This window comes from Pholcus phalangioides, unplaced genomic scaffold (genome assembly GCF_987345545.1).
Source record: "Pholcus phalangioides strain wild (caught in Gottingen) unplaced genomic scaffold, Ppha-v1.0 ptg000001l_1, whole genome shotgun sequence".
Lineage (NCBI taxonomy): Eukaryota > Metazoa > Arthropoda > Arachnida > Araneae > Pholcidae > Pholcus > Pholcus phalangioides.
This window is the reverse complement of record NW_028301594.1, coordinates 4,185,503-4,200,679: the sequence shown is the minus strand read 5'-3', so window position 1 is coordinate 4,200,679 and position 15,177 is coordinate 4,185,503. Positions and strand designations below refer to the sequence as shown.

At 32.5% G+C, this 15,177-nt stretch overlaps 1 protein-coding gene across 5 annotated transcripts in view; it reads left to right on the top strand.

Moving 5' to 3' along the window:
* CadN (neural cadherin) overlaps positions 1-15,177 on the top strand; it is a 610,878-nt gene that overhangs the window by 540,019 nt on the left and 55,682 nt on the right. For 3 of the 5 annotated variants that reach the window (XM_089240174.1, XM_089240325.1, XM_089240435.1), the window contains one exon: positions 4,291-4,455. In XM_089240174.1, coding sequence (XP_089096300.1) covers positions 4,291-4,455 — 165 coding nt within the window. Of the gene's footprint in view, positions 1-4,290; positions 4,456-5,240; positions 5,406-15,177 lie in introns of all 5 variants that reach the window. The other 2 variants (XM_089240252.1, XM_089240398.1) reach the window with 1 other exon arrangement.

Sequence of the window (15,177 nt, the reverse complement as noted above, 5' to 3'; positions counted from 1 at the left end):
AAAACGAATATGATGTTTTTGAAAGAATTTCAAAATTAATTTGAGTATTAATTTATATCAGGGGAGGCCAACAGCTGGCCCGCAAGGTGGTTTTGTGAGGCCCGCGTCAAGGTGAAAACATTTATTATATTTTTGATATTCATTTCGATTGACGAAACTGTGGTTAATATGTGCAAAAAAATATATTTCTGAGTTGACAAAAACAATTTGTATTTTCAACACACAGGTCACATGTGTGTGTGTTTGTGTGATTGATTTCACAAACCCACAGTGAGAGTTATGGAAGTAACAGCAGCAGATTTTCTTGCGCAATCGTCTGATTACGCAAGGTCTGATGGTAATATCGACGAGCAAAATTTCCCTCAAAAAGTTTTCTTTTAAGTTTTTCCATAAAAATTTGGAACTAATGTGCTGTTGTCTATCGGGGAAAAATATTCAGTCAAGTAAGCATTTATTTAGCCGGAAAAAAAAGCAAACTAGAAAAGCATCTCGCACGAAATTCAGAATAACAAACTTCAAAATATCGAATTAGTTTTTCGTTTAATAAAGTTTAAATATTTTATGAAGTAACATTCTCCACTTCTCCACTTTATTCTGGTAAAAAAAAAATCGTAGTCCACCCTGCAGCTATTTCTGCAGTTTCCTTCTTCGATGATTTTGCTGTCTATTAAAGAATATATAAATACTCTTTTTATATTAAAAAAAATGAAGAGTTCAGTTAATAATTATTTATAATTGGTATTAAATTAAATGAAGAGTTTAAAATTAGTTAAATCCCATCAAAATGTTTTTGGCCGCGATGCCATAGTAGGCAATCAACTGTGAACGCGGCTTATATACCGGAATCTTCTTCCCTTATGGGGGGCGGACTTCTGCTCCTCTTGCGGCCCGCGACACTGTGTCTGAGAAAAAAACCCGATGTCATTTGTAAACTTTTTGTGATTGCAAGTACATTTCTAAAGTCAACATTTAAATAGTTAGTCCTACGAACATACAATTTGAATCACCCTGTATAATGCATACAGTATATCATGCACGTACAAACACTTTAAGCCTATCATGAAGAAATCACTCAAGCTATGTATGTTCACGCAGTACGCATGTAAATACTAGGTTTTATTTCTTTTTTTACATGAATCCGACCAACTGAACAAATCAAATTTTCGTTTCTTTCCACTTTATTAAATTCTTTCAGCAACCTTATGGTCGAGATTACTTCTCGTTGAGAGGAAGTATGCTTCTTCTACTGTAGTACAGTGCTCGTGTGTGAGTGTAGCGTTCTGAACTCATCCATAGTGTGGTATGTTCTCTGTTCCTTTCGGTTGCCTCCCTCAAGTCCCATCAACTGCCATCTTCTCCTATTATTTATACGTACACAGTATATATGTTTTTGCTTTTTTTTCCAGTCCAGCATTCCTTTTTTTTTTTTTTCGTGCACGCGGACTCTTAATTATGTTTTCTGGAAAATACGTTTCTTGCTTTTGTTTCTTTCTGTGCTTTGTCACTAGAAACAAACAATTGTTTCTTTTTTTTGCTGGAGAATTGCGTGCCACGATCTTGTTTCTGTGTGTGTTTCTTTCACTCATTTTTGTTTACTTCAGACAAGAAATTTTTTTTTTCCAATTTTTTTTTTCTTTTTTTCTCTTTGCAATCGAATTTCAAAAGCTCTGATTCTATTGTCTTTGTAATTTTATTTTTCTTTATTTGTAACACTTTCTCCGTGATTTATTAACTCTGAAATTCAATAGAAATAGGAAATATACAAAGCAAAATATTTATCTTTCAGTGAAACTTGTTTGTATATATTGTTTTTGTTCTTTTATATTCTCTCTGAAGGTTTTCGATACTTTTTTTTTCCCTGGATAAAAGAAAAGAGCAAACCGAAAAATAAATTGAATTTGATAGAGAATAAATTGATTGGAATGTCTCACTTCCTTTTTTTGCTAGTACACGTATAAGATATAAAGTTCAGTTCAGTTAAATCCTTATATTACAGGAGAAGTCAACATTTCATAATATTGTCTTCCCTTATGCCAGAGACGTGAATATGCAAATTTTTACTTTTTATTTAGTGTATCAGTTGGTTGGATAACTTATTTCGCTACCTACGTTTTGCCAGAACCTCGATTGTGTATTCCTATTGAAAAATAAGTTACAAAACATTTCAAGAAAATAACATCCACAATGTAACATGGGTAGAGTATACATTCAAACGTCCTTGTCGAATTTTCTGAAATTTGCAAATTCATGTTTCCGGCATAAAGCGAACAATAGGTAAATTTAATACCTTGGTGACTGAATATTAACTTACAATAGAGACTCAAAAATCCAAGCTCCGAAAGTTTGAGTTTCCGGATAATTCGAAGCACGGAGAATTTTCGAATTTCATTCTTGAGAACCTCTTTTCTCCGTTTTTTCCCCATGAACTCAAGTTTTTAAATTTTTTACCATTAATACTACCGTAGTACGTACGTATTGTACAGTGATTTCAGTTTGAAAGGGACTAGGCAGCACCCAGCCCTATAATGAGTATATAATAATTGGTGTTAAACTATAATGATAACTGATGTAATGGAATATTAGAATCCCTTGAACCGCCCTTAACTTTCGGGAGGGTCACAGAGAAAGAGGGACAAGTTTGACCGTTTTCTTCATAATGGTGGGCAATGGCATTAGCCCCTAATTGCTTAGATAAAATTATTGGAAAGGCAATTAAAAGCTGTCAGTAACTCAGCCTCACATTCACCATCAATTTCATCCCCAAACTCTTCTCTGACTCAATCACTCTCTCACTTTGATCAAAATTGAAACTTCCAAGAGTTTGAATCCAGTCAATATTTTATAGTACGTTTGATATTTTGTCTATGTATGTTGATTTTTATGTAAAAAATGTTATTTATTACATTACTATGTCAATCTTATTTTGTTTGACATAGTTGATTGATGTATGATTATGAACATGAATTTTTATACTTAAACTTTTTAAAAACATTTAAAAGAGGAACAATATTATATTAATCATATTATATATATATATATATATAATTATATTGTGTTCCTTATCTAGTATGGTTTTAATTACTTTAGAAGTTATTTGTACTTCAGAAGGTATTTACTTGAATAATCTTTTTGGGCTGATCTTTCACAATCTATGAATCCAAATTTAAATTAGTATTTGACCCTTTATGCTTTGCTGTATTGAAAATATTGATTAAAACAGTATTTATAAAAAAAATGCAAATGACGAAGCAAATGGGTACTGCTCACATATTTTTAATTGAAACACAGAAATTTAGTTAAAGTGCATTTTTCAGTAGTTACAACAGCCAGTAAAGTGTGAAATAAGCAGTTTTCCTCTATTTTACTGTGGTCTGGAACAGATAAAATTTTGCCTGGCAAATTTGAATAGCAAATATAAATATTTTTTGGAAAGAAAAATGAAACTCTGGCACTATGGGGACTTGAACCCACGCCCTCTCGTATGCCAGACGACTGTGCTACCACTTTGCTAAAGAAACAGAACGGCACTGACCTCAATGCCACCAGATGTGACCTATATGTAGAGAAAAATGTCCTTTCCACTTAATACACTATATACAGAAACTGATTATATGTAGAGATACTGATCGATTTTTTGGAAAGAAAAATTAAACTCTGCCTCTACGGGGACTCGAACCCATACCCTCTCGTAGAAGCAGAAATGAATTTTTCTCTTTCCAGGAATTCAGCATCTGTACATACAGTATATCCAGTTTTCTTTATATCTTATATTCACAAAGTAGAGAGAGCATCTTTCTCTACGTATAATGTTTAATAATTGTTACCTTGAATTTTATTCCCGAACTCTTAAATTTCGTTTTCAAAATCTCTGAACAAGCGAAATTTCAGCAGCTCTAAAAAAACCGACGAGGAATGAGCTTCTTTTAGATATCAAATATATTGTACTTATATAGGCGTATTTTGTACTGAAATGACACTGAATGACGCACTTTCAAAAGCACCAAACAAATTGAGAAAAGAAATAGGTGTGTGTAATAGGTTTCTTTTTACCATATATTTGCCATGTATATTCAATAATACACCGAACTATAAAGGGTCAAATATAATAGTTTCTGTTTATTCAATGGTAGGTTTGTTTAGGTGAGTAAATAACTTTTTCTTTTCTTAGGCCATCGAGGTTCTATAAGCTATATTGGCATTGTTATACCTTTTTACCTTACTCTTTTTCTCCTTCTATTTCTTTGCCTCTTTTTTTTTTTTGCTGTCTCTTTGACTGTGTGTTTTCTCTAGTACAAACTGCGTTTAGTCGCTTCGGACAACTTGAACGAGAACCACACGACAGTCGTTATCCACATCAAAGATGTCAACGACAATCCCCCGATGTTCGACAGGCCGACATACGAGACCCAGATCACGGAGGAGGACGATAGGAACCTGCCAAAACGTGTTTTGCAGGTCCACAACTTTTTTCTTTATATATATATTTTATATAAGAAATATTTCATTTCCCTCCTATCCTACCACCTTTTTCTCTCGTGGCTCTCTTACTTCTATATATATAGATTTATTTACCGCACTTTTTTTTTTTTTATTCTCTATTTTCTTGAGTTCTGGATTTGCCACCTTTCTAGAAGTTTCTGCACGAGTTCCGTTCGAGAGTGTGTGTTTGACACCTTAGAACAATTTTTCCACCCGAAAACTTTTGGTTGTTGTTTTTTTTTTTATTATTATTATTATTATTTATTATTATTTGAGAAACTGTCCGAGACTTTCAAAATAAACTTTCCTATTTGTCAGTTTTTGTCTAAACTTTACCTTCGGTTAATATTTTCTTGGCTATTTGTGGCAACAGATGTCGCGGGATTCTTTACTTGTTTAAGTGTGTTTTTTTTTTCTTTTTTCATCCTTTGACAAACAAGTTAAAGTCTTGAGTATCACGAACGTAAGAGCTTAAGAAAATAAGTAAGAATTTTGAGTTTCTTAAGATTTTTATAAGAAAAATCCTATACTAGAAACTCTTTTTTTTACATTTCTGGGTTTACCCATTTGGGCTCTCTAGTAATTACAGTGTTGAAAGTCTTGGACATTTCCTCAAAATAACAATTTTTTTTTTTTTTAGGAATGCTGCCATTATCATTTTTATTTTGCATGTAGTTTTTATTATTTTAGGTCGATTTAGCATGTGTAACAGCATGTAATTTTTAAGTTTGTCTTTTTTTTTATGTTTTTGTTCCTGCCAGTACAATCTTACTTTAGTAGCGTCTGATACCTTGCACGAGTACAGCACTATAGTTCATATCCTAGTCAAAGACATAAATGATCTTCCACCTAAGTTTGAACAACCTACTTATATAACTACGATATTAGAAGAGGATGACGAAGGCATGCCTAAAAATATACTAAAGGTATTTCGTTTTGATTTCGTGCGTGTAACTGCCTTACTTTCACCTGCATGTGACTGCATGTCAAACTTCTACTGTATAATGTTACTGATTGTATTCACTAATGTATTTTTTTTTCAGGTGATTTTCTCTAATGTTGTTAACCAGCGTTAAAAAATTCTTCTTTCATACGGAAGATAAATTTTGTCGAAAAATATGTACTAGATATTCTTACTTGATTTAAGGGGGACAAGGAACGTTCAAAATAAACATTATATTTCTAATGATTATATTTATAATGTTTTCAGCTAATGTGCTTTTGAATATCGTAACGTTCACAATAAATGCATTTTGATTAATCTAATCAAATTATTGGGAAAATTTTTATGTTTAATGAATGATTTATTGAAAAACAACTGCACAAAATTGAAATGAGCTATATCTGTCCCCTGCGTTTTCTATTTTGATGAAACCCATTCAAATATTTTTTATCGTGTTTGCAAAGATACATACAAACATTTATAAGCATGTATTTTAGGATGTGTCACACAGTGTTTTAAAAAAAATATATTATTATGATTATAATAAGTACCAAACGATAATTTTTTTTGCCTTTTCGAAAATTAATAATTAATTCGTATTTTTAGCATGAATTTAATAATGGATGCTTAGGTATCTCAAATACATGATATGAAAGAAGTGTATAAAAGTTGGAATAAATTTAATGAAATTCGGTTCGCAAGGGAAATTTTGAATATCAGTTTGTGACGAAAAACAAACGTGGAGAAATTTCCTGTAGACAACCATGATTTTTTAATTATAAAAATCGCAGTAGAAAAATAACTAGCAAACAGATTTTAATGCTGTTTGCTCAAAAATATTTTACGCTTTTTTCTTTTCTTTTTTTTGTGATAAAAACTTATCATTTTCATGATTTCAACTTCCCGTGTCCCCTAATTCAATGACATTAAAACACTAAATACATTATAAGATACACAATTAAAACAGCTCGGGCGTCACCTGAAAAATGCTATATTTTCATGTTCTCACTTAAAAACTGCATTTATTATTTATATTCAGAGGCGTAATTGCAAGAGGGCTTGGCGAGCAAGTTTGGAGGGGGGGGTGGCAAATTTGAGAAATGAATGGTCAAGAAAATTAGTAGAGTGGTCGAAGGACGGAAAAATTTATACAGGCCACAAGTGATAAAAGAATAACTTCGTCTCTGCCTAGATAGAGATGGACTAGGCCAGTGAGCGATCTAGAGAGTTTGCAAGCATGTGAATGATCAAAAGCCTGATCTAGAGAAAGAGAGGGGAGAGGAACTAGATTGGTGAAATACGTAAAAAGCAAGGGAACAGGTCAGTTTGTGACTAAAAGAATGACCTAAAGACTTTGCGAACATGTGAGTGAACAAAACAGTGTCTAAGTATGTGAAAGACTAATGTGATATATAAAGTGTGTGAGTATGTGAAAGACTAACGTGATATATAAAGTGTGTGAGTATGTGAGTGACCTAGAGAGTGTATAAGCATGAGAGTGACCTAATTAGTGAAGGATTGGGTAAGTGAGCGGCAATAACAGCAACCAAGAAAGTGTGCAAGAATGTGAGTGACTGAAAAAGTTACAAAAAGACGGGACATATTTACAGGGCCGAGAATCAAGCAGACTATACCCCAGGTAAGCAAATTTGAGGAGTGAGTGGTCCAGAAAATTACGCCAGAATGGGAGAAGGGTGACGAAATCTGTTTAGCCCCCCCACCCCAGCGACAAAAAACATAATTTTCTGTTGATATTCATATTTTTAAGGTTTATACTGTTATTTAATGTTTCTTCATGTGATTATTATGGTCTACATAATTTTTATTCTCTACTCTCTTAAAAATATACGACATATAAACTCTAAAATTCAGAGAAGTATACCCAACCACTGCAGTGGAGAATAATAAAAATGATAAAAAACTAAACATAATATAATCATAATTAATATAATTGTATTGTAAATTAAAATAACTATAACATTAAATTAATGTATTCATAGTTTGTTTATTTCTCAAGTTGATATGTTTATAACGCTGTTTTATCTAGTCATGTTTTGCCCTTTGGACTCGAAGCATGTTCATTTTACCTCTAGGAGCAGAGACATTTTTCGGCATACACATTTTATGCGATTATCTCTTAGCGCCATCTCTCTCTTTCTCAAGTGGAAGTTGTATCTGTTATCAGAAAAGAGCGAACTTTGAATTTAAACTGTATCGATCTTAATCAGTTAACATTAACCACATTATGAAAAAAATGAAATAAAATTATCATTAAATCTTTTTGGTAGACCAATTTTAGTTCCAGTTAAAGCCTATAAAAACAAACAAAAAAATTTCCATTAAATCATTTGGTGCGCAACGATTTAATTTGCCTGTTACTTGAAAGTTTCGTCAGCACTATACGCTTAAAATAAAAATACAAAATGTCAGTTCTCTCAAGTACAGTATGTTGAATAACACATGATAATGAATACTTATTTATATTACCACAGTAAACGCCATAATATGTTTTATACATTTGTTAGGGAACATCTTATAAAAGCAGCGTTTTATCACATTGCATTTTTGCGCAATGTACTAAATGATTTTACTGCGGTGAACCTTTTTTGTTTTCTTTTTTTAGAGCTAATAATATTTTTCGCAATTGATGACACGTATAGAAAACCTGAAAAATCATCCAAAAAATATATCTCAAATTGTACTGCTTATATATAGGGCCTTAAAGTTGTCGTATAGAGCCTCACAAAATCGCCCATAAGGAATGTATTGACGTAATACATTACATTCAAAATATATAATTACCTTCTTTGTGATTCAAACTATAGTAACAAAAAAATCGGGTTACTAACTTCGAGGTATAGAAAAAAAGAAAAACAAATTAACGAAATCGCAGCCGCACATGCTCTACAACAAGCAAAGCGTTCTTGTCATTAATTGGGACAACTACCAACAAATTCAAATTATAAAATGACCTCAGCTCATGTGCAAAGATGATTCTGAATTTTTATCTTCAAACTGGCTGCAGTAATGAACGTCTATACGATATACGCATATTTAAAGGTTAATTAACAAATTTAAAAAGCTAATAGTTCCACACTGATGCTGTCATCTGGTAATCGTAAAGTAGTTACACAGCCTTTTATACTTCAGGGTGCCAACGTTCCTCCCCCAATAATGTATGTAAGAGATGTTACGGAGGGTTTAAAAGTCAATAGTATTATTTTAAAGTACCTTCGGTACTGAAAGGTTTAACAGTTAATATCTTCCGCAGCTGTCCCAGTTTCTACATTTGGCACCTTAGAAATCAATTCGGTGTGTGTAGCATTCATTTTGACTAAACAATATATTGTTACGTGATAATCACATCATAGTTATTAAAATGTTGTTTCCATATCGACTATAATCCGATTACGCGTAGGAATTATGCTGAATTCAATGCATTTTTCACAGAAAATCGCGTAGATATGGGTAACGAAAGTTGTGATATGACTGTATATATTGCATATTTTATGTTTCATGAACAATAAATACGCAGAAATAAATAATAACAAAAATTTACTAAGCGGACACTAAAAGGTTTTTATAAAATACTGCACACACACACACATAATAAATAATACTTATTAAATGGTTGTCGGAAACAGTTGTGAGGTTTTAGATTGAGGAATGCCCGTGTAAGCTTCAATCCCATCATAAGAATCATCTACAACTTATAAAATACCAATAAATAAACGAATTTAATTTTTTTCCTTAATACCAACTCTATCGATAAAAACTTCCAATTTTTATTAATTAAAGTAGAAGAAAATATCTCCTAAGACATAATACCGATTTCAACAGCAGCATCATTATACAACCAAATTAATTCCCCTCATCTGTTTAATAAAACTAGTCATTACATTCAATTATCTTAAAACTGCATTTTAAGGATACTAATTACAGTCAATAATGTGGAACATACGAGTTTAATCGTATTCATCCGTTTAGAAACGTAAATTCTTTCAATCTTCGAAAACAATTAACTAAAATCCAACTCATATTAATACCACTCTGATTCCGCTTTTAATATCATTTATTCCAAAGTTTCACGTCATCACGTTGTAAGTTAAATTGAGCGAATTAAGTAATATTAAGAAACGGATATCTTATATATATTGCATGGCTGACTCTATTAAATTATTGGTATCACCATTTTTATTTATATATTTGAAGACGACAAAAACTATTATCACTTATCGGATACGTTTAGGACTGAAAAAATTATTTTATAAAAAAAAATTAATTTAATTTTTTCTTAAGAAAAATTCTTTTTACTTTGAAAAGGGAGGAAAAAATGGAGTCTGAAATTCTTTAAACATGATGTTTGCCAGCAAAAAAAAAAAAAAAGATATGAAAAAGAATTCATGCTTCATTATGCATGTGATCTAAACTAAATGGTTGAAATAATTTTTCATGAGAGAAAGAGCTTTCCTTCTTCGGAAAGAAATAATTTTAAGGGAAGCGTATCTTTGGTGAAGTGAATAGAAATTTCTTTACTCTTCCGTTATGAAAAATTATTTTTCGGAAAAATGTTGAGATAATTTTTTTTTTTCATTTGTCCTTCATGTTTTAAAAAAAAAATTGACATTAATAATTTTGTTTTCCCTGCAAATGGGTTTTTCTCTTCTTCCATCATCACTACTCTTATCTTCTGTTCTTGTTATCTCTTATCTACAATATATGTTTTTTTTTCCTTAATTTTTATACCTGGGAAAAACTGGAATATTTACCGATGAAAGTCTCATCTCGTTTTTTTTTTTTGTGTGTAGTTAAACTATCTCAAGTAAAAAAAAAGTAATTCTTATTTATAAATTAAATATGATTATATATTTGCGTATATATGATTTAATGCTGACGTTTTTAGAGTTTTTCAAATATGAATTTTTTTTTTTAATTTCAAAGAAATTCTCTAGCTTTTTTTCCATACGAACGTTCATGAGTATAGTCTTCAAAATCATTATTTATGGGACCATTGTTCAGATTATTGTCAGTACGGATACAAAACCTTGCTCTCTAGTCCATGTTGTCTATTGCTGCCAAAATTAAAACCCATGTGCAGTGTAACCTTCCCTAACGGGTGCATTCCCTGTTATCAGATACTTTTCAAATTCCCGATCATGTGAGAACTAGGGCTTTAATGTATTTCCCTCCCCATTAGCGGACATTAAAATCAGGCGAACTCTGATTTTTTAATTTTTGGTCATTAATCATATTCAACTAAGATTATGTTCGATCCCAAGCTTTGGTGAATACGATAAATCTTCAATTAATTACTTGATTAACTGAACATAACTATGGTCCAGGATGATAAATTCGAATGGTAATGTTAGTTTCATTTGTTGGTACGTACGAAGCAGGCCAACATTACAAGATATAATGTTGTTATGAATGGTTTAATCTTCTTCGCACTTATTTTAATTTAATTTTTGTTGCAAAATATGTGTAGTGCACGTATATCATGTACGGGTGAAAATAATTAAGTGGTTTAACGAAGAAGAAAAAGGTTAGAAATTTTTCCATATTTATCAGACTTTCCAACTTTATTATTCAACGTAATTATTCATAACCGCCGATAATAGTGGTAAATATAACGTAATTTATTCAAACGTTCTTCATCGGAAGGATTGGTGATTATGCATAACCACCGGTGCATCACTTTTACCGTAACAAAAACGCCCCGATTACAACCAAAGCCAAACGTCGCGAAAATTTGTACGACGCGTCGTATAAATGTGCCGTATAAACGAGATTGCACTGCACATCGTACCTCCCCGTCAGCGGACAATTTTTTTTCTCCCATCGGTGTCCGTTATCGACAGGTTCTACTGCAGTGAGACGGAGATGGTCAATTAAATGGTTACATAAAAAAATGTACGTCAATATGTATATTCTATATATTAATCTTATTAATTCACTAAATCTAGCATTTCAATTGAAAAACTTCGTTCAAGAATTGATCTTTTTTGACGGAAAGAAACAGGAATAGATGATAGTCTGATTAAAAATTCATAACATTAAAATTTCAATTAACATGGACATTTCAACTGTGGAATTCACGTACGAATTGGTATCGAAAAGTATTTCATACTTTTTATGGTTTTTACCATCATTTCGAGTGAAATTTTTAATTGTTCGTTTTATCTAAAATAAATATGAAAATTTAATAAACGAGATGGATTCTTTTCCCTCTGAAAATGAATTTTTGATTACTTTTTCTTGAATTGTATTTCTGTTCGAAGTGCATCTCAAATATGAATCACTTTCCATTTTTAAGAATTTACAAATTTTTCCATAAGAAAAGATTTTAATTATCTGAATTAATTAATTAAACGATAATTTTTAAAGTATTCAAATATTTTAATGATTCTTCGCGCGATAAAATGAAAGCATTTAGCGAGAATAAAAATATCCCGTTTTCTCCATCCAAGAAATTTAATTGGAAAAATTGCTTCTTTCTGGGACTTGATTGCTAACGTCATCACACAAAATAACAATTCATAAAGTTTTAAAAAGTGGTTTTTTAATTCATCTTTTGACAATTCTATATGATTCGAGAGTTCGTTTTTTTTTAACTAAAAGCAATTTTTGATGCTTTTTTTCTTCGATACTTCTGCAAATTTTTAAGATATGAAATCTAGTTTTTTTTCTGATTCAGAAATCATCACCGCCATTTTCGATCCACTGATGGATGAAGGTCTCCTTTGGAAATTTTTCTATTTTACTCTGTCTGATGCTTTAGCCATCCAGTTGACTCCAGCCACTTTTCTCATATCGTCGATCCATCTTGCGTGGGAGCGCCTTCTCAAACGTTCAACACCACGGGGGTACGAACCCAAAATACTTATGGTCCATCTGTTGCTGTGCCGCAACTAGATGCTTGGTCACCCGTGGCAAGTGCGCATTTTGTGCGCCCCCTTGTAATGTTGAAGGAGAGGTTTCAGAATAAAATTTGCGCCCCCTCCCGGTCCAGCGCCTGGGGCACGAGATCCGCTGCCCACCCCCCTAGTTGCTGCCCTATCTGTTGTCCTGTCGTCTTGAAATATGTCCAACCAATTTCCATTTTAGACGTTTAATTCTTTCGATGATATCATATACCTTTGAGTGGCTTCTTATCCAAGTGATTCGTTTTCTTTCTTTCTTCGTGATATCTAAGATATATCTTTCCATGCTCCTTTGTATTGCCTGTAGCCTTTGTATCGTCTTCCTTGTAAGTATCAATGTTTCAGCTTCATAGGTCAGTACTGGTAGCACACACTAGTTAAACCCTTTTCTTTTCAAGCATAATGGCATGTGGTATTCCAGAATTACAGTTGTGCCAAAAGTGTTATATCCGATCCTGATTTTTCTGTGTATTTCATCAATGATTCGGTTGTGTATTGTAATTTCTTGTCCCAGGTATACATAGCTTTCTACTTCTATCTCAGTGCTGTTGAGCAGGATGCAGGATCTTCTACAAAGCAAAGGAGTTGAACTTAACTTTAGTCTTTTGCAGATTCATTTTCTAACCCACCTGAATACTTGCCTTCGCCGGTTCTTGTATTATTTCTTCTAGTTCGTCGGAATTACTGCTGATAAAAACAATATCGTCGGCGAAACTCCAATGGTTGCGAAATTCTCCATTTATTTTAATTCCTTTCCCATCCCAATCCAGTTTTCTGAATACTTCTTCTAAGACAGCGGTAAAGAATTTTGGTGAGATAGTGTCACCCTCTCTCTCTCTCTCTGTCGGACTCCTTTCCCAAGTATAATCTTCGCTTTTCCTTTATCCAAAGCAATGGTTGCAGTTGCTTTGTCATATATTTTCTTAATGGTATTGATGTGTCTTCTGTACCCCAATTGCGTGTAGAACTTTAACAACAGCAGATGTGAAGAGAGAGTCAAACGCTCTCTCAAAATCAGTGAAGGCCATACACAATTATAAAACAAGAATATTTAGCAATGAGGATATTAATGCTCTAATACTCAAAAAAAAGTTTATAAATGTTTCAGAAATTCATAAAATTAAAGGAGTTGCTTTATTTGAATGCCGTTTGTCAAAAAGTTCATCTCACGCAGGAAGATTTTTTTGCCACAGAAAAAAATTAGTTCGAATTTTCATTGATAGAGGGCACTGCACCTAAAAATCACAAAATTCTGGAACTGAACATTTCTTTAATATCTTCTGTGTCGAAAACGTTCGTAAAAGCTTCAGCTGATGATTCCTGATTGAGGTAAAACAACTTTACCAGTTGCACTTAATTTATCCACCAATGTCACCCTCGCAATGAAAATGAGAACCTTACGTTAGGAAAATTCAAAAATGAACAACGTTAATCGTACAACCTGTATTTTATTACTTATTTGCATATTTACAGCGATTTGCTTTTGTTAAGTGTCCTCTATTGACAGAAATTTGAACTAATTTGTTTTGTTTTTTTTCTGTGCATAAAAAAATATTCCTCTACGTGAAAATAACTTTTTTGCAAACCACATTCAGATAAAACCACTTCATTCAAATTTATGAATTTTTTAATTATTTACGAATTTATGGTGCAACCCGTATATTTCCTAAAAAAATTCCCATTGCCATGTTTTCAATCCTGAGGAAATTCAGTTGAAAAGGTATTTGATCTTAATACAATCAACCCTCGTCATAACATCCGTGGGTTAAAGCGGCTGTTCCATTATAACGACTAGTACGAGATGCATTCCTCTCCGTATCATTTTATTATATCCAATATGACCTCAATAGACGTTTCAATCCAATGTAACGTCTGAATTCAGCTTTGCCCCTTTTTTTTTCCAAAAACATGAACAAAATCTATCAGTTTAAGGCGTTTGACACTGACTTTTGATAGTGAAGATTCCTGTACATAAGTGCAATTAATCATTATAATTTCGTTATTTTCTGATCTGATGCATTATAACTCAAATTGCTTGCATCAAAAGTAAATAATATAATTTTTTATTCCGTCCGAATACGGATTGAAAATTTACCCTCAAAAAACTATTTTTTTTGAAAATTTCGATACAACGATCCCTCACTCAATGTTCGCCAATACATATCCAAATTCAATATCACTCAACCAAATTTCGCCGAGGAGTGAAAATACTCTTTCAAATTTTATGTCATTTTTTTTAAAAATCGTTATTCCTCACTGATAAAAAAATACTCCTCTTTTTAAAAAATACCCGTTGAAATAATGGAAAGGAGTGAAATCACTCTTCAAAATGATACTTTTCATATAACACTGTTCCCACTATAACGTCCATTTTATGCAGAACGATCAGGGGTCGTTATAACGAGCGTCGGCTGTATGTGATAGGACCTTGGCACAAAATGTTCACAAAACAGCCCGACTAGTAGTGTGTCATTGAAGGTCATCACCATTAAATAAAAAAAATGGAAAAACGATCTACGTATATATATAAACATGTACGTAGAATGTAATAAGCCCTATATTTCGTAAAACGTCAAACGCAATGGTTCTTGACATGAAATTACAGTCTTCAAGGGTTATTTACCATCACGTCTGGTAAACTTCTGGAGGAAAAGAGGGAAACGGCCATCGATCGCATTTTGCTCAAATTCAATAACTACGCAGGAAACGCGTAACTCTAAGGCTCCGTCGGTTCGACCTCTCCTCGTTTTATTCTAAAGCAAAATTATTATTTACATGAGCAGAGTTAAGCAACGTCATTATTCAATGGCAAGCACATGTTCGTGTGTGTGTATG